Below are 17,466 nucleotides of genomic sequence, written 5' to 3' on the forward strand. Positions count from 1 at the left end.
CTGCCACAAAGGGCGGAAGTTTCACGTGTGCTACGTCTGTTTCCCCTACGCCTTGAACGCACCAAAGTCCATGGAATTCTGGGACATGAAGTACGGCCCTCACAGATGATATCAGCAGCTGGAACGTTCATGGGTGAAATAACCGACACACACACACACGTTTCTGTGTCTCTGACGACGTACAAGAAGCACGGGTGGGTTTATTGTTCTTCCTGGACCAGTCTCTGCAGTCGGAACTCACCATGTAAAACCAACTGTCTAAAATCAGCAAGGCGTCTGACAGAGTTTGACATTTTCATCGACACAAACTTCACCAGCGTTTACATTTTAATAAGAGAGGATTTAGTCCTGAGGGTGCAGTGAACTCTGCGGCCCGAAGGCGGCGCTGCGTGGTGATGCGCATTGATTTAAAGTTTAAAAACGGAAATACTGATGAAAACTTGGTTCAGGCCGTAGACGACCTGAGATTCACCGGGTCCCTCTGACTGACACGGCGTTGGCGCCATCGCCTGGTCGTTTCTCTCCACTGCGGTGTTGCAGACAGAAGTGCTGGTTTTCTAGATCTTCTCCACGTAGTTCCCTGGGAACATTCCCTCTCTGCCCCGCAGGCGGCCAAACCACCAGCCGGACGCATCTGGACACACGCGGACACACTCGGTGACGTGACAGAGGAGGGCAGCGTGCAGGAGGCGTGTTACCTTCACTGAGAATCTCGATGACGTCCTCTGCATTGAAGCTGAGCTCATCTGTGTCCTGGGCGTCATAAGCATAGAGTGCCCTGCACTGCGGCGACCGCGGTTTGGGCTTCGGGGCCGGTTTGGGCCGACCAGCTCCCGGGAGCGGTTTCACCTCCTTAGAGCGGCGGCGCTGCATCCTGCGAAAGGAGATTGGGGGGGAGGTCACGGGGGTCTAGACACAAGGCTCACACACCTCACTCACCCGGCAGCTCCTTGCTCCGGGACCTCCATGAAGCCCATGTCCAGCTGAGGCTGCCTGTTGTCGGTGCGGCGCTGGCTCTGGAAGCGGGGCAGACTGGGCTGCTCCATGCTGGACTGCTGCCTGAGCAGAGACCCCCGAGGGGCCGAGGCGTTTCCTCTGCGGTGGCCACCTTCTCTCGACTGAGGGACTGAGAGACACGCAAGGTCACGCCCCTAACCTCTGACCCTGCCTGGGCCCGGTTGTGTGCTACCTGGGTTGTAGATGCTGGTGGGCAGATCCTGGTTGCGGTAGAGACTCTTGCGATTATCCCGTCTGGTGGGTCCTGAGGGTCACAAGGTCATAAAAGCTTAGGGTCAGACCGTCGACAACCAAACTGTGACTTGCTGAAACCATGTGACCACGCCAGACACAACCACAGAAACCTACTGGAGTTTTTGGGCAGACCCGGTCCAATAGAGACCAGCAGCACCTTCCCGCTGGGCTTCAGCACGGCCTCGTCTCCCTGACCCAACTGGAACTGGATCTGCCTGGACCCGGCGGAGCTGAAGGGACCCCAACCTCCCTTCTTCACCTTGAACTCCAACCTGGAGGCAGACAATGAAGATGAGGGTCATGTGATGACGATGATGAAGATGAAGACCCACAGGTTGTTGAACTTGAGCGGCAGCTTCCTGTCTGTTCTCTCTTGGTAGCGTTTGACCAGTAGACTAAGAAACTCTGTCTTGAAGACACTCTGGAGGACGCTGTCGTACTCTTCCTCGTGGACGATGAAGAAGTCGTCCTGCAGACAGCTGCAGACAGACAGACAGACGGGAGACTGAGACAGAAGACTCAGGACGAGAGCTTGCGGGACTCGTACCTCAGGGAGACGGACTGGATCCTTTGTAGCTCCATCTTCCTCTTCAGAACCTCCTGGATTTGACCCTTGTCTGGACCCTGCTTGACCTTCTCCCGACCAATGAGGTACAAGAATTTAGGGGTCAGGATGAGGTCACGCTTCACTGTCTGAGGGTAAGAGAGACCAACATCATCATGACTCCTGAGGCGGCAGGATCAGTAGCTGCGACACCATTTTCTCTTCACCCTGAATCGACGATCAAACTTGACCACTACGTCTGAGAAGTCGATTCTCTCTCGGCGGCCGATGAACTGTCGGATCTCTGGGTGGTTGTCGGTCCCAATGTAGTCGCCCACGAAGTTCCGGTTCAGGCTGTTCCTGCGGCGCTCCTTCTTGTTCAGCAGGATGTCGGACGCTGGGACCAGTGACATCATCATGAGGTACGCAACCCCCCCTCCGGTGATGGTGATGATGATGAAGAGCATTTACCTTCCTCTCGCATCTTCACGTACTTGCGTACGGCGATGTGCTTGCGCCACGCCTTCTGGATGACGCGGGCGTAGCCGTTGTACTTCCTCTCTCTCATCTCCTCCAGCAGGAAGAGCTGTGAGGTCAGAGGTCAAGTGATGAATCAACCTCAGCTGACTCACACACCTGCTCCTCACCGACTCTGGAGCTTTGATGAAAACTTTGCTCTTTCCCAGCTGGTACTGGTCCTGGTCCATATGGACCGAGTTGAGGAGGTGGAGGACTCCCTGCCGCTGCTCCCCCCGCCAGCTGGGCCAGGTCTCCTTGGTGAGGATGGCGTACCTGCAGCAGACAGATCAGCCCTGTTCCCTCATGCCCCCCCTTTGACCTCTCACCTCTGCAGGAACTTGTTGAAGACCCTGCGGTAGGCATACCCAGCCCGACGGACCCGGATGTTCTCCCTCAGGCCCAGATACTCCACCTGGTGTCTGACCCGGTTCTCCTCCCAGTCCCTGGGACGCTTGCTCTCGTTGGGTTTGATACAGCGGATGTAGTGGGGCGTGCACTTCATCAGGGTCTGGACCAGACTGTTGGCCTGTTTCTGGAGACAGAGAGGGACACCAGGTCTGAGACCGGGACCTGGGAACCCATGACATCAGCTAAACCTGGCACCTTGATCTTGCTGCTGGCGGTGGAGGGTCGTCCTCGCTTCTCGGCCTCCAGGTTCTCAGGGAACAGAGCTCTGATGAACGGACTGAGGAGACACACAGATGCCATCAGGATCGGACACACACGCACGATTGTCTTCCTATCTTAGTGAGGACCGTCATTGCCATACATTGTCATCACCCTTTCCCCAGCCTCTCCCCTTAAACCTGATCATATAAAGCAAATGGCTAAACTTGACCTTTACTCAGAACCAAACAAAAACCCAATTATAATAACCCAGCTATTTTGTAGTTTTAATCCTCAAACCAAGGACCAGCCAAAATGTCCTCACTTTGCAAAAATGTCCTCACTCTCTTCCTTAAAAACTCATACAGGTTCTCACAAAGATAGATGTACAAGAACACACACTCACAACTCGCTGCTCTGCATCAGCTCGATGATGTCGTTGAACAAGACGTCTCTGTTTCTCTCGCAGAAGCCACTGACGTCGTACGACACCTGGGCAAGCAGACACATGCGTCAGCAGACAGACGGACGGAGCGGGTGTGTGAGCGTGACCTTCCCAGCGTAGTGGTGGATGACGAAGCCCTTGTTCCAGCTGCTGAAGTGCTCATGAGCTCCGATCTGGCCCTGCAGCTTCTGCAGCAGCGTCTGGTCGGCACCTTCTCCTTTGGCGTGCATGGTGGCGCACACGTCGTCCAGCACGCTCATGATCCCTGGGGGGTTCTGGGACACAAGCATCGTCATCACAAGACCACTTCCTTGCCACGTCTGGAGGATTCAAGTGGGACGCACCAGTTTGGACTCGATTAGATCACAGACCACCTTGTTGTTGAAGTACTCGATGGGCTTCCACTGGATCCCCTCCTGGACATACTCCTCCTGCCAAAGACAGCATGTGAGAGGAAGAGTGTCATGTGACCCAGTGGAGCGGGCGCCAGCACCTGCTCAGCCTTCAGCGTGAGCTCGATGAAGATCTGCTGCAGCTTCTCGTTGACAAAGTTGATGCAAAACTGCTCAAAGCCGTTTTTCTGTGGAGCGAACAGACATGAGCATCCAATCTGCAGGGGGCGCCGCAACAGAGACTCGCCGTCACACTCTACCTGGAAGATCTCGAAGCCGTAGATGTCCAGCACGCCGATGTTCAGCTCCTCCTGGTCCTTCTGCATTGCCTTGTTGACGCACTGAGGAACAGACAGGGGTCAGACAGGTCCACGGAGGCGGGAAGACGGGACTCACATCGACGAGGAAGTCAAAGAGTCGAGTGTACAGCGCCTTGGACAGAGCGTCTCTGGTGAACACCGCCTGCTCCGTGTTCAGGGTCACGGAGATGGACTCGGTCTTGCCGCCCCACTTGCTGTCCATGATCCTGCTGGTCAATTTGCTGCAGAGACCGTCCTGCGGGATTCCCAGCAGGAAGGCCGGGAAGGCCAGGACTGGCGGGACACGCGGACCAGGTTTAGGTCCCTACACTCCCTCAGCGAGACCAGCTATGTCGCGACTCACAATCTTGGCTCTCCACAACGGCGTAATTGTTCTCCTCTCGGAAGTTGATGTTTCCCAGGTGAAGGATTCCTGCCACCAGCTGGAGAACTGAGTCCTGCTCCTCCAGTGACAGTCCCACCACTGACATCGCCTCCTGGTGGGCAGACAGAGCGAGAGTCACACGTGTCTCACCTCGCAGCAGCAGACAGGGGCTCACCATGGTGTCTGAGAATTCCTTCTTGTCGTTGACGTCGTCCACCGTGTAGGTTCCGGACTGATTCAGGTAGTTGTAATAGTCCGGGGTCGTGACTCCCAGGTTCTCCCTCTGCTCCCCGCTGGCGCCCTCTAGCAGCTGTGGAGCATAGTGCAGTGAGAGCGGTGACACAGAAAGGGGACGTGGAGCACGGTACCTGGTAGTAGATGTGGAAGTTCCTTTCCCCAGGGTTCTGGGACACCACTCGACTCTTCTCCAGCAGGAAGTTGGAAATTTTGCCCCCGTCTGGAGCGCCACCCCGGCTGAACTGGATCTCAAAGTATTTACCCTGCCAGGAGGAGAGGCCCTTGAGCATGGCAGCACGGGTCAGCGGCAGTACCTGTGGGGGCGAGCGCCGGCACTGACGAATCGGCTGGAGTTGTTGTTCCGGACCGTCTTGGCGTTTCCAAAAGCCTCCAGCAGGGGGTTGGACTGCAGGATGATGTCTTTGACGTGCTGCCAACATAGACGCAGTGTCATCAACCGGTGCTAGCAGCCGCCGAGGCTCCGCCCCATCTGCTCACCTGGACTTTGTCTCCTCCTCCGGATACCTTGGACACGTAACTCATGATGTATTTGGCAGCAACAGTTTTCCCAGCACCGCTCTCTCCACTGAGCAGGAAATGACGTCATGACTCAGACATGTATGAGAGTGTGTATGTTTGTGTGTGTGTGTGTGTGTGTGAAAGCTTAGCCCACCTGATAATGACACACTGGTTCTCGCTGTCGATCATCATGTTGCGATACATGTTGTCAGCCAGAGCATAGATGTGGGGGGGGTTCTCGTACTGAGCCTGTCGGGGGGAGGAGAGGGGCACATTCATGTGGGTATTTAACCAGTGTACCCGTGTTTGGACTCACAGCTCCCTGGTACAGCTCCACTTCTCGCTCTGTGAAGTACGGAAGCTGTTTGAACGGATTGACCGAGATCAGAACCGGCCCAATGTAGGTCTGGCAGAAACGGGTCAAGGATCAAGGCATAATGCAGCATTGTGAGAGAGTGGAAAGAAAAACCATGCTCAGGGATCAGGATACGAAGATGTAGTCGTCCATGTATCTCTTCTTCAGGTTGTCGGTGATGGCGTCCTCATTGATCTTGGACAGCAGCACCATGTCATCCACGCCGCTCACCTTCACGTTCTGGGCCAGCCAATGGTAGCGCTCCTTGCTGCCCTGCAGGAGGCGACAAGTAAGGGCAGTTGATTGACTGCAGCGTAGAGGGGGAGGAGCTTGTGAGGACAGAATGATGCTAACGCCCGTGACACACGCACCATCACAGCTGTGGCTGACACAATTCAGGAGGCTCAGTTGGGTCAATATTTCCACTGTAAAACATCTCAAACGTGTCAAAGAGAGACACTGGAGCAACGGACCAAAAGGCAACTGAAGAAAAAGACATCAAAACATTGACCATCTCAGGGACACAGATGCCCCATTGTGGCCCGGAAGCCAGATGTTGGTGAACTTTTCTTTGGAGTCTTTTTCTTTCATTTTAAGACTCTTTGAGTCAATTCGCGTCCAAGTGTGTTCGAGTGTGTCCCATTCCCAGCATTCCACCGTCCTGTAGGCTCATGTCAGCAGTGAGGCGCCTCGACACGTCCAACGTCAGGACCCTGCATGTCGGAGCGTGTTGAGCCTGTGATTCTGACACTGCCACTTCAGCTGTGTTTCCACTGCAAATCTGCAGTTCCACAATGACTTATAAAAAATAAAGAAGAAGATGGGACCATGTGCTGTTCAGCCTCCAAACTCTCCACTGTTCCGAGCAAAGCAGCCAGTCAGAGGAGCTTCCTGCAGCAGTGAACAGCCTCAACAACCTTCCTCCCTTAATCCATCAGGTCCAGTGACTCAGTAGCTAACAGCTATCACTGAGCAGAACAAGAACCAGCGAAATAAACTGCTAAATTATTCAGTCATTCACCATCATTTTCCTGAATCAACAAAACATTACCATCCTTCAAGTCTGCGGAAACGTTGTCGTGAAAAAACGTGGGCGAACTTGTTCTTACTGAGCTCAAGCCCAGAAGAGGTGAAGCTGCAGGAGGGAAAGACCCACAGCATCTCTCCTCCACCACTTCATATGCTTGAACTGAAGAGACATCACACCCTCATTGGGCAGGAAATGCCATGTGAACACTGTAGGACACTTCCTGTCACACTTGCTCGATTTACGTCAGGACAGTGGCGTTTGGAATGCGTTTGGACCGTGCCACAATTGAGCACTGTCTCTGACCACAGATGGGGGGGGGGTGTCAGTGGAGAAGTGCAGACGTGAGGACGCTGAGCTCAGCTGGTCATAATGTTTGTCTTCAGTCTCGTCTCGGCCTCGGTTTAAAATGTGGACTGTCACAGTGGTTCGATTGGACCACAGTCTAGTCTAGTCGCGCACGGAAGCAACCACGCAGTAGAATGAACTGGTCACCGACACAACAGAACCAGAAGCGTCCGGTCCACAACTCACCATGGTGGCGCTGGGTCTTCACTTCCGGCTTCAGCGAAACGTCCAGGGACTCTCGGGGAGTCCAGGTGGCAGCAGGTGGGTTCGGCTCCGCGCGTCCCGTCCGCTGGTCCTCAGTCCGGCTCCGTCCACCTGAGTCGAAACGATAATTTCAGCTGAACATTCGGGTTTTCCGGACCCGCACTCGTGTCTTGCTCAAGTCCCCGCAGGTGTGGGCAGGTAAGGCCACGCCCCTTCCTCGACTCATCAACCAATGTGCTGACTCCCTCTGTTGGCACCGAGGCGCTACTGCACAGAAACAAATCTTCCACCTGGAAGGCAACCTCTGACGTCATATCTCGTGATGACGTTTGGATATCTGAATAATTTATTGCAATATATTATTACAGTTGAATGTGGCTAAGAATCAAACCTCAACAGGAGCCAGAGTTTAATGTAAGAATTCAGTAACACACACACACAATGACACACAGTTGAGGACACACAGGTGTTTTTTAATGGAGACAAACACGTAGGAATCACAGGGTCGCAGGTTTGCAGTTCCAGGGCTCACACAAACCCACTGTGGTCCGTCCGGGTCTTGGCCCGGTCTCCCTCTGCAGGGTCACAGTTCAGACTAAAAGCAGCCTCCCATTGGCCCACAGTCCAGTCCGGCAGCCAATCAGAGCTCTCTGCGCAAACAGTGAAGTGAGCAGCAACAAAACAGGTCGAGCAGAACCACGTGGAGTCGTCGCTCAGGCTGGTCACATGATGCCGTTGGTGAGGTACTGGAAGCCATCGTAGAGCTTGGTGGTCAGCGAGCGCATGGAGCCGTCCACCATCTGGTCCACCAAGAGCTGCAGCTGCTCCTCTGTCAGGCTCATGTGGAAGCGCTCCTTCAGGCCGCGCATGGTGCTGGAGCCGTGGAAGCAGGGCAGCTGTGAGCCTGCGGCACAGTGGCCAGGGTTAGTGCAGCCTGTGCGTGTTGGTGAGCGAGTGAGTGTTGGCATGTGCTCACCCTGCTGCATGATCTCCACAATCTGCAGGACTCGGTCCATGTGCTTCCTCGCTGCGATCAAACCCTGTAGCATCAACATCTTGTAGTAGTTGAACATGTCGCCGTCCTGGCCGCCCATCACCTGAGGGACACACACACACACGTCAGTCAGCCTGCCCACGCCAGTCCCGCTCACCCCACACTCACATCCACGAACTCGGCGGTCAGTTTGAAGGCGGAGGTCTCGAAGCCCAGGTTCTTGGGCGAGCTGGACAGGATGAAGCCGAAGTCGATGTGAATGATGTGGCCCTCAGCGTCCAGCAGGATGTTGCCGTTGTGTCTGAGAAGACAAGCCTGGTTACGTGGTCGCAGGCGGCGCCGACGGCTGCCGCACTCACCTGTCCTTCACCTGCAGCAGGTAGCAGATGAGGCTGTAGCCGGCGCAGCTCTGGACGAAGTTCCTCTGAGCCGACAGGAAGGCCTCGGTGGTGTGGCTGCCGTGCTCCTGCAGGAAGTAGTCCAGCAGAGACAGCTGGCTGTGCTTCTTCACCTGGTGCAGCGACACAGCGTTCACCACTGGCTCGATCATGCCACTGTCCGACGACAGCACCAGGATCTTGTAGGGTTTGATCCACAGGGGTACGCGCTCTACCTCCCAGATGGACTGGACAGGGCCACAGTAGGAGGTCAGTGAGACGTGGGGTCATGTGACTGTGACATCACAGTACCTTGAGCTGCTGCAATACTTGGAAGGCCAGAAGTTCCTGCCGCAGGTCATCGCCACATTTGACAATTACAGACAGAAGCCTCCAGTGGGGTAGGTGCCCATAGGGCGACCCCTCCCTGATCCTCCTGGAGAGGCGCACAACAGTCCATCACTCGGCAGCGCAGGAGAGTGGAAGGTCGAGCAAACGCCACCTACCGGACTTTCTCCTCCCACGGCTCCTTCAGAGCCACGGCCGACGGATCCTCGGGGTCCCTCTTGAAAGTAGTGGGAGTCTGAGCCAGCTGCTCCGACAGACGGCGTCTGATGTCTCCGGCGGCGATGAAGACCGGTTCTTTACTCTCCAGACTGGTGATGCTGTCCACAGAGAACTGGCTGATGTTGTCGCAGCTGTTGGCGTTGACCTCCGGGAGCTGCCCAGAACAGACCACAGGCTTAGCGGAGGAGTCTTGCGGGACGTGGGGGCGTGGGTCCTCTCACCTCCACCTGCAGCTCTCCAATGTCGTCCACTGACCACGCCTCGTCGTCATTGTCGTAGTTGGGGACGGTGGAGAAGCTGCCGGCTCGCTGTTCGGCAGTCATGCCACAGTCCGGCAGGTTCTCCACCGAGCGCGTGCTTCTGATCCGGTTCTCCGGAATCCTCATGGGAACATTAGACGTCTCAAAGTTCTCGCACTCCAGAACCTCCACGTAGATGAGGTAGGGGGCCTGCAGAGGTCAAGACGGTCGGCACGTGGCTTGGTTAGAGCGGATGTGGGGCTTCCTACCTTGTCTTTAGAGTTGAGGACCACAGCCTGCGTGTGCGGCACACGGACGACGTGGTGGTCAAAGGCGGCAGTGGGCAGCCAGACTCGAGCCGGAAGCTTGTGGTTGAGCAGCGAGAGCTCGGAGATCAAACGCTGAGTCTTCTGCTCCTTAGTGGGGAGCGTGGCCAGACGCTTGCCGATACCCATCAGCGACTTGATGAACTCTCTCTGAGGAGCCAGACGCACCGGCTGGACACACACACGAACAGACATCAGGCTCCTGCACTGACTGCGGTCCACACACAAATGTGAATTATGTGTTTCATGTCTCTGCTGAGTGTTATTGTTGAAGAATAGTTCAATTTAAATCATGTCACTTAAAAAAAGCCGTTTCTCAAACTCAAAAAGGCAGTTGGTAGTGAGATAGAATATGAATTTGAGAAAAAGACTGTGGGGGAGAGCATGAGTTCTGATGTCAAAGAGCCAAAATCATAGCAGAATTTATTCACTGAAAATGAAGAAGCCGTGTTTCTGACTCAGCAGGACCCGACACACAAACACACGAGGGAGTCCCGGGGGGTTGATTCCGATCGACGGAGACGACAAGAGAGAGGAGGCGACACCACCAGGGCGATCATGGAAGACCTGCCCCTCTGATCAACCACAGCCCACAGCCTCATCACACAGGTTCCCCCAATGCACCCTGCAGGGTAAAAACAGGAAGCCGCACAAACTTACTGGACCCGTCTCAAACCCGAGACTCTCCGGGCCGGAGTCCTCGTCCTGAAGGTGAGACGTCACATGGGGAGATAAGAAGCTACAGGTGAACCTCTGGAAGAGGTGTCGTGTCTCAGCCTTCAATCAAACAGCGACTGAAGTGTTCAACACTGGTGGGCTCTACACACACATGGGTGGTTCTGACCGATTCGGGCGGTGTGGAACCACGTGAGACTCACGTGGGGCAGTTACCTCATCCTGGCTGCTCTCCACCTTGGGGTTGCTGGCCGTCCTCTTCAGGTTGCTGCTCAGACTGATGCTGACGGTGGCGTCCGACTTGGAGCGCTGGTGCGTGCGTTTGGACGGCGACAGGCCGTGCTCGCCCCCGGTGCCACCTGGCCCGGCAGCTGGGGACGCCATGGGGCAGAACGGGGTGAGAGTCAGCTGGTCCCGGCGGGCTCGAGTCCCGGCGGGCTTGAGTTCGTCTGACAGGATGAGTTTCCTCAACTTGGTTCCGCGCGAGTGTCGCTGTGTGGAGATGTGCATGTCGGAGGAGTAGGCGCCCAGGAGCCAGGCACACTGGAGGCTGAAGGAGATGCTCTGTCTGCAGCGGTGGACCTGCCACACACGCACGCCAGGGGTCAGGCTCATGCTCACAATTAAATAATTACATGAATAGAGTTTTGTGCCACTCATATCCCCAACAGCAGGGGGGGCTAAGCTGCATCCCACCTGGCAGACGCTCAGGTGCGACTCATACCTACCACATACGGCTTGATGGCGTCCCCGACGTCTTCGTCCATGTGGATGTACATGTTGAGGAGCTGCGGCAGGTAGAAGTCCACGTCCTCGTGCGGGAAGCTGAAGAGGCGGTTGCCGATGTACGCCTGCACGCCGGGCTCCTTGGAGTTGTGCAGGTAGGAGATCGCCATGGAAACGTCAAACAGCTTGGACTCAAAGAGACGGAGCAGCCAGGACTGTTTGGAGGGGTTGTGTCTCTGTCTCCTCCGGGCGCTCTTCACCGAGCCCGGCACCAGGCCATCGTGCTCGTCTTCTTCCTCGCGGATCTTCGACGGTTTGCCGGCAGCTTGCTCCTGCACTCCGTTCTGGAGGTCGGGCTCATCGGCTTCCACTTGCTGTAGCTTCACTTTCTGCAGGACCTCCTGACATGCCAGGTGGGCCACCTCGGCATCGATCACCAGACTGAGCTCAGCCACGCCCTCGCTGATGACGCAGAGAGGAGGGGTCCCTCCCTGGGCCGGGCCAGAGGACGAGGACGGTGTGGAGGGCAGGGACAGGGAGGGAGAAGAGCAGAGGGAGGCGCTGTCGGGCTCTGAGGACACAGGGGAGAGGTCCGGTTCTGCATCCTCCATGGTGGAGAGTTGCCCTGGTCCGCTGGGACAGATAGAAGGAGGTCAGAAGTTTCAACTCAGAACGATGGGTCCTCACAGAGAAGTGTGTGTGGTCTGCTGTGCTGGGACTGGCTCAATTGTTTTATTCGTTATTATTATATATTATTACTATATAGACTCCCACATAGCTAAGGTTTGGTGTTGAAGCAAGTGTCACCTCATACAGAGACTCGATCTCACATGTGACTGATCAGTAAAACTTTATCAACAAGAGCAGTTGAAGTGATTAGTAACCTGCATGTATTCGAACTTTGACCGCCTTCATTTCTCAGTGTTGGTCTGATGGAGCGTCCCTCTATAACAATGACAGTCAACCCTGGTTCATTTGCTCATTCTCATGCTTGAAACTCCAGAAACATTCTGAGGTGGATCCAAACAGTCACGCCGTGTGGTCATGATCATTTAGATGGAAGTCACGGGACAGACCGGAGCCAGCGGGAGCGATCACATCTTAATAAAAATTCCCACTGCAAGGTCAAGGAGCGGAGAGCTGCCAGCAGATGAGTCTCCAGCTCGACCGTGACGAGGACGAGAACCCGCAACTGTGGTGAATCAGTGACTGCAACACGGGACACGAAGCTTCTCTCTCAGATGAATTCATCCTCTCATCGGAGTCAGCTGATCTTATCTTAGCCACAACCACGACAAACAGAACGTAAATGGAATAAATCCGACCTCGAAATTCCATTTTGTACGTCTAAATCTGACGGTCATTGATACTTGCGAGGACTTGGAGCTGATTTGCGCACCGTTTTTCTTACTCGCTTCGGATGTAAACAATGGTAGCACTTTAACCTGCCCCGACGAACAATCGCCATTTGAATCGGGAATCTGCGCCAGGACAGAAATGGATGAGCGAGAGTGCCGTTCCATGGTCGAGGAACGTTAGACGTGTTTATTAAGTGCTAGCATTAGCCGGTAAAGAAGGCCAACTGTTGCTAACTCAGTTGATGTCGAAGCTACAGGCTAAGGTAACACTGGTTCGGTTCCAGCCGTCGCTGTCAGGGACGCGCGAGCCCAGGCGGGCCACTCTTACCTGGTGATGACCGGATGAATACAAAAAATAGGCTTTTATGTGCAGCTTTTCTCCATTGATGCCCAGAGTCATCAGTCACAACACCCAGCAGGGGGCGTATTTTTTCTTCCTCTTCTTCTGCAACTTCCAGCCACAGTTGTTCACTGTTGTTCAGAGCACCACAGCGCCACTATTAGGTCTGCTAGAGGAAATGCACTCCGCTGCTCGTTGATTTCCTTTTTCCATCGTTCCTTTTTCATCAAATATCGACATTCTAAATGCACGGACAAGTGTCAGTCACGCCTGTGTCTTGTGGGATGATTTGCTGCACGCCAGTTTAACACGAGCCCAGGTCCGTGTGACCTGAGGAGAACTCTGCGTGACTCAGTCCACTCCCGGTGAGTCGCACCTCTCCATGCAAAAGACTCCACACTTGACGAGGAATTGACTTTTCATCATAGTGAAACTGCGGTTCATGCACCTGTATGACGCTTCATATTCAATAATGCTTTGAAATGATTCCAACAATAAATGTAACTTCCAAAATAGAACCTCAGACACACAATCTGGATGGTGTTTCCACCAAAACAATGTAAATAAAAAGGCTCTGCAGCAGGACTGGCGAGGCTGATGAAAAACATGACACTTTGACGTTTATGTGAGACTTTTATCAGAAAATACTCTCAGCGTGACATTCTCTCTTTGGTGAGAGCTGCACTCCAGTGGGCACTGTCCTGAGTTCCGACCTCCTCACAGCCAGATGTCGGACGTGCAGTCTCCTCCGGGGTACCGGAGCTCGTGGGCCAGGGACGGACCCTCTGGCTCTTTACCGAAGTCCACCAGGAAGTTCTGGTTTAGAGTGAGCCCACCATTGACCGAGTCCACGTCGATCTGCATCATGACCGAGCCTTCCCTGGGGCACACACATGGGCTGTCAGGTGCTGCAGTAAATACTCTCTAAATACACGAGTAGCACTCACTTGACCATGTCAGGGTAAAACTGTTTATCCCAGCCACTGTACAGGGACGTGGTCACATAGAGTCTGGTTCCGTCCAGACTCAACTGCAGCATCTGGGGACCGCCCTGGACTCGCTTACCCTGAGAGAGAGAGAGACTGTCAGACAGAGAGGTCTGAAAATTTGCTCCTGTCTGAGCCCTCACGCACCTGGATGACGCGAGGTCCCGGCTGAGCCTGGTTCTCCGGGTCCTCCACGACTCGGACCGGACCACCAGCGATGATGCTTCCTCCCAGAAACACCTGCAACAGACAGACATCAGGGCTGCACCTGCTGATGTGAGGCAGCTGAGAGGCGGTGATGTCACACCTGTCCCACCAGTCGAGGGTTCCTCCGGTCAGTGATGTCATACTGCCTGATGTCACCGTGCAGCCAGTTGCTGAAGTAGAGGAACCTGTCGTCCAGTGAGACCAGGATGTCTGTGATCAGACCTGCAGAAATACAGACCGACAGGTGCTTCTTCATTCAGTGATTGACAGATGGGTGATATCAGACAGCTGGATGAAGAGAGGGCGACAGGTAGGGCACACAGCAGAGGTCAGTGAGATGGCAGCTGGTCTCACCGGGCATCTCAGGCAGCATCCACCCCTCCACCTTCTTGGCCGGAACACTGATGACCTTCTCGGTGGTCCACTTTCCCGCCTGCGCACACAGAGCGGTCACATGACCAGGTCACATGACCAGTCTCAGCCACGCTACATGCACGACACTCACTGGAGTTCTATAGAACCGGAACACGCTTCCTCCCAGGGCACATCCCACATAGCCCTCGGCAGCATCTGGGTCGTGAAGGAACCGAACCTCCAGCGGAATGGCGCCGCCCGGGCCCAGATCCAGGGTCTGCAGCTTCCTGTGGGTGGTCCAATCCCAGACGTGGACAGAGGTGCCGTAGTGTCCTGGACCAGGCGGAGACCCGTTGGCAACAGAGAAGGGATGCACTTGGAGGCAGAGATGCCTGACTTACCGGCCGCCACGTCAGCTGGGTCAAATCCGTCTGCCAGAGCTCGTGGCGCACCCCACTCTGTACTGATCATCACGTTGTGTCTGGGCTGGTACCAAAAGTCATAGCCGAACGGCGCTGCCTCTCCCTCATGCTCCCAGTTTCCTATGACTTCGAAGGTCTCACCGTCCAGCAGCACGAAGCCCCCTGAGAGGATAAGACACTGGAGAACCTCTGCAGAACCTCAGGACCCACTGGTTCTGAACAGGTCGTCACTGAAAAGGTTCTCCTCCAAATGACCTCACTTTTCTTTTCTTGTGACCCCTGGTTGACCCCTGACCTGCTCACCTTTGCCGTTGCCGGTGGGGTCTCCCATACAGCTGATCATGATCTGACCGCTGCCCAGGCAGTGCGTGGTGTGTGGGTTGGCCAGGCCGCACTTCCAGAAGACATCCACGGGCTCCACCATCTGGGGACGCAGGGAGCAGACGTCACCACCAGGGGGCGTAACCGCTCTGTTGCTCTTTGCTCCACTTTCAAATGCCCCCCCTTTTACTCCCACTGAGCTACACAGCAGTGAATCAGCAAATCTTCAGGATGTTGCATCTGGTCGCAAATGTCCGGACCTTGTGCATGCGCGGGGCTCTCGGGTCGGTGCCCACATCCACCACGTAGATCCTGGACGAGATGAGCGATGGCAGAATCAGGCGGTTGCGGCTCTTGGAGGCGTCACCGAAGCAGCTGCTGCAGGCGTTCCAGCCAGAGTGGTGCAGCTCGTCGCGCAGGTTCGGCATTGGCAGCCGGTGGATCACCTGTGGGGTCACAGCCCAGCCTCATTCTAGGAGTCAAAGGTCATGGCAGGGAGCTGGATCTTGTCCTAGATGTGACCAAGCCCAGTGAGCCGACCAGCATTTGACCTACCTGACAGAAGGTGGAGGACTTCGGGTCCACATCCACAGTCGCCAGGTAGTCCGGCTTCAGGATGTCCGTGTTACGATAGATGCAGGGCAGGTAGACGATCTCCTCCCGAGGACCTTCGGCGACAAGAGAGTCCGTCTGAGACCAGAGCTGCCGCTGTGACACGTGTCCAAACTCCATTGAGTGTCTGACCTTTCATGGCGTCCAGAGGGCTCCGATACCCCGGTCCACATCCCAAACACTTGGCTGCATGGACACAGAGCTTGTGAGGGACTGGATCAGCTGAGTGTGTGTGTGATGGGAGGAAGTGGTGCTGCTTCTCTGATGGACCAAGTGGACCACAGATGGGCCTCAAAATCTCCCCTGAACTAGTTAGGGTGCCCAGGATTCGCCTGCGATAACATTACGACCACCAACCCCGTCTGGATGGGGAACACTGAAACACTGGGGGAGTTATTATTTAAGAAAACGTTTCCACGCTGCTGCACTGAAACAAAGAGTTGGAGCGACATGGTTGTATAACTCTCCTCAACAGTGTATCAGGTGTCACACCTGGCCACTCCTGCCTCCACAGCTCGGGACTCCAGATGAACCACTTTGTGTAACGACTAACACATTCAGATCTCACGATAAGGCATGAAAAGTGAAAACAACTGGTCGGTTACGTCGTCATGCTGCCGTAAATGTCACACAACAGTCTCACAAGAGTCATCCTCTCACTCGCGCTCATCTGTCAACACGATGGTACGACCTCCCTGGGACCTGGAGACACTCAGAGGCCAACAATCTGTTCTGAGTGTTGCTGCTTCATGTACTGACATGAACAGTGAGTTGCTTCCAGAATCAGTGATACTGCAGAGGAAATGTCGCAACAGCCAGACGACTCCAGGAGTCCTGGCATGATCCGTGACATTCACCTGCCAACCTAACAGTCCTCTGAGTCCTATCCACCCATCTGGCTCTGTACCATCCAGACCACCCAAGCTGAGGTCCAGAACATGATTTGGTCCGTTCAGGGCTTTGCAAGATTCACGTGACTAGTAATTCACAATGTGTGTGTGTGTGTGTCTGAACATGCGTGTGTCAGTGAATGGCACCAAAACAGATCAAATATAGAGAAATGAAAAATCCTTCTCACCCATGTTGAGTCCAGTCCAGTTCTGGTTCTGCACAAGAGCACGGGTCTGCACGGATGACGTGGGCGGGGGTCAGGAGGGGGGGTTGCCAAGGCGGAGTCTGGCAAAGCAAACAAGTGCAGACTGAGACAGTTAACCCTGTCCTGACATCGGCAATGAGCCCGGAGCCGCTGCTCACCAGTGACCTCAGCAGAGAGATCCCACGTCCCATGATGTTTGTCCTTTTGCCTCCTCCCTGCAAATTTAGGGGAAAAGTTGTGAGCAGAATTGAATGAAACATTCAAGAGATGTGGCTGATGGAAAAGTTCTGGATTCAGGAATCTTTGTCTTTCAGAGTGCAGTGGGGCTCAAAACAATCAAAGAAAGACACAAAGTTCATAACCAGTGTAGAAGTCAGCAGTTAAACTGGGCAGTTGTTGATTCACATAGAACCACATTAATTTCATTCATTTGTTAAGACGACGGGGAGAAGCAAGACAGACGAGCTGCTCAGCAGAGGTCGGCACTCTCTCTGTGCTCTTCAGCTCTTTAAGGAGAATCCGTTGGAAGAAGGTGCGACCTCAGCACGTGCCAGCTTCTGAGGCTTGGTGAAAATAAAGTCATAACAAAGCTGCGTCTGAAAATTCCAATCCACACTAACAAGTGTCGGGACTCTCATTTCGGGCCACTTAGGAGCCGTTAGACGACTTTGCCCACCACCATACACAAGGTTTATCACATTTTTACAACTCCGGTTCTTGTGAAAGGCTCTTATT

At 54.6% G+C, this 17,466-nt stretch overlaps 3 protein-coding genes across 6 annotated transcripts; all 3 read right to left on the reverse strand.

The window, feature by feature from the left end:
* Window positions 1-175: 175 nt before the first annotated feature.
* myo1eb (myosin IEb) lies at window positions 176-7,309 on the reverse strand. The gene is made up of 27 exons (XM_053887549.1): window positions 7,114-7,309; window positions 5,688-5,825; window positions 5,514-5,603; window positions 5,352-5,446; window positions 5,177-5,264; window positions 5,019-5,108; window positions 4,810-4,941; window positions 4,617-4,751; window positions 4,421-4,553; window positions 4,154-4,350; window positions 4,018-4,098; window positions 3,859-3,945; window positions 3,710-3,796; window positions 3,473-3,640; window positions 3,327-3,412; window positions 2,918-2,999; window positions 2,641-2,846; window positions 2,443-2,587; window positions 2,267-2,381; window positions 2,023-2,192; window positions 1,799-1,944; window positions 1,584-1,730; window positions 1,366-1,523; window positions 1,190-1,261; window positions 940-1,126; window positions 699-874; window positions 176-634 (listed from the first exon to the last, which is right to left on the reverse strand). Exons 1-27 carry the CDS (start codon window positions 7,114-7,116, stop codon window positions 558-560), a joined length of 3,291 nt encoding a protein of 1,096 aa, XP_053743524.1. The 5' UTR covers window positions 7,117-7,309; the 3' UTR covers window positions 176-557.
* A 213-nt stretch (window positions 7,310-7,522) lies between these two features.
* pi4kb (phosphatidylinositol 4-kinase, catalytic, beta) lies at window positions 7,523-13,095 on the reverse strand. Of its 4 annotated transcripts, XM_053888144.1 has the most exons (12): window positions 12,722-13,092; window positions 11,038-11,668; window positions 10,526-10,891; window positions 10,295-10,339; window positions 9,578-9,805; window positions 9,291-9,518; window positions 9,009-9,223; window positions 8,815-8,938; window positions 8,485-8,750; window positions 8,294-8,426; window positions 8,108-8,228; window positions 7,525-8,035 (listed from the first exon to the last, which is right to left on the reverse strand). In XM_053888144.1, the coding sequence occupies exons 2-12, from the start codon at window positions 11,644-11,646 to the stop codon at window positions 7,854-7,856; spliced, it is 2,517 nt and encodes an 838-aa protein (XP_053744119.1). In that variant the 5' UTR covers window positions 11,647-11,668; window positions 12,722-13,092; the 3' UTR covers window positions 7,525-7,853. The 4 variants fall into 4 exon arrangements, with proteins under 4 accessions (XP_053744117.1, XP_053744118.1, XP_053744119.1 ...); XM_053888142.1 differs by having other exon boundaries at window positions 7,523-8,228; window positions 12,722-13,095; XM_053888145.1 differs by lacking the exon at window positions 10,295-10,339 and having other exon boundaries at window positions 7,526-8,035; window positions 12,722-13,091.
* A 260-nt stretch (window positions 13,096-13,355) lies between these two features.
* Window positions 13,356-16,794, reverse strand: selenbp1 (selenium binding protein 1). Its single transcript, XM_053888158.1, has 12 exons — window positions 16,714-16,794; window positions 15,768-15,821; window positions 15,579-15,691; window positions 15,284-15,469; window positions 15,006-15,126; window positions 14,682-14,864; window positions 14,432-14,613; window positions 14,281-14,359; window positions 14,027-14,148; window positions 13,867-13,959; window positions 13,681-13,799; window positions 13,356-13,613 (listed from the first exon to the last, which is right to left on the reverse strand). The coding sequence occupies exons 1-12, from the start codon at window positions 16,715-16,717 to the stop codon at window positions 13,451-13,453; spliced, it is 1,419 nt and encodes a 472-aa protein (XP_053744133.1). The 5' UTR covers window positions 16,718-16,794; the 3' UTR covers window positions 13,356-13,450.
* Window positions 16,795-17,466: the final 672 nt, after the last annotated feature.

This window comes from Synchiropus splendidus, chromosome 15, assembly GCF_027744825.2.
Source record: "Synchiropus splendidus isolate RoL2022-P1 chromosome 15, RoL_Sspl_1.0, whole genome shotgun sequence".
Lineage (NCBI taxonomy): Eukaryota > Metazoa > Chordata > Actinopteri > Syngnathiformes > Callionymidae > Synchiropus > Synchiropus splendidus.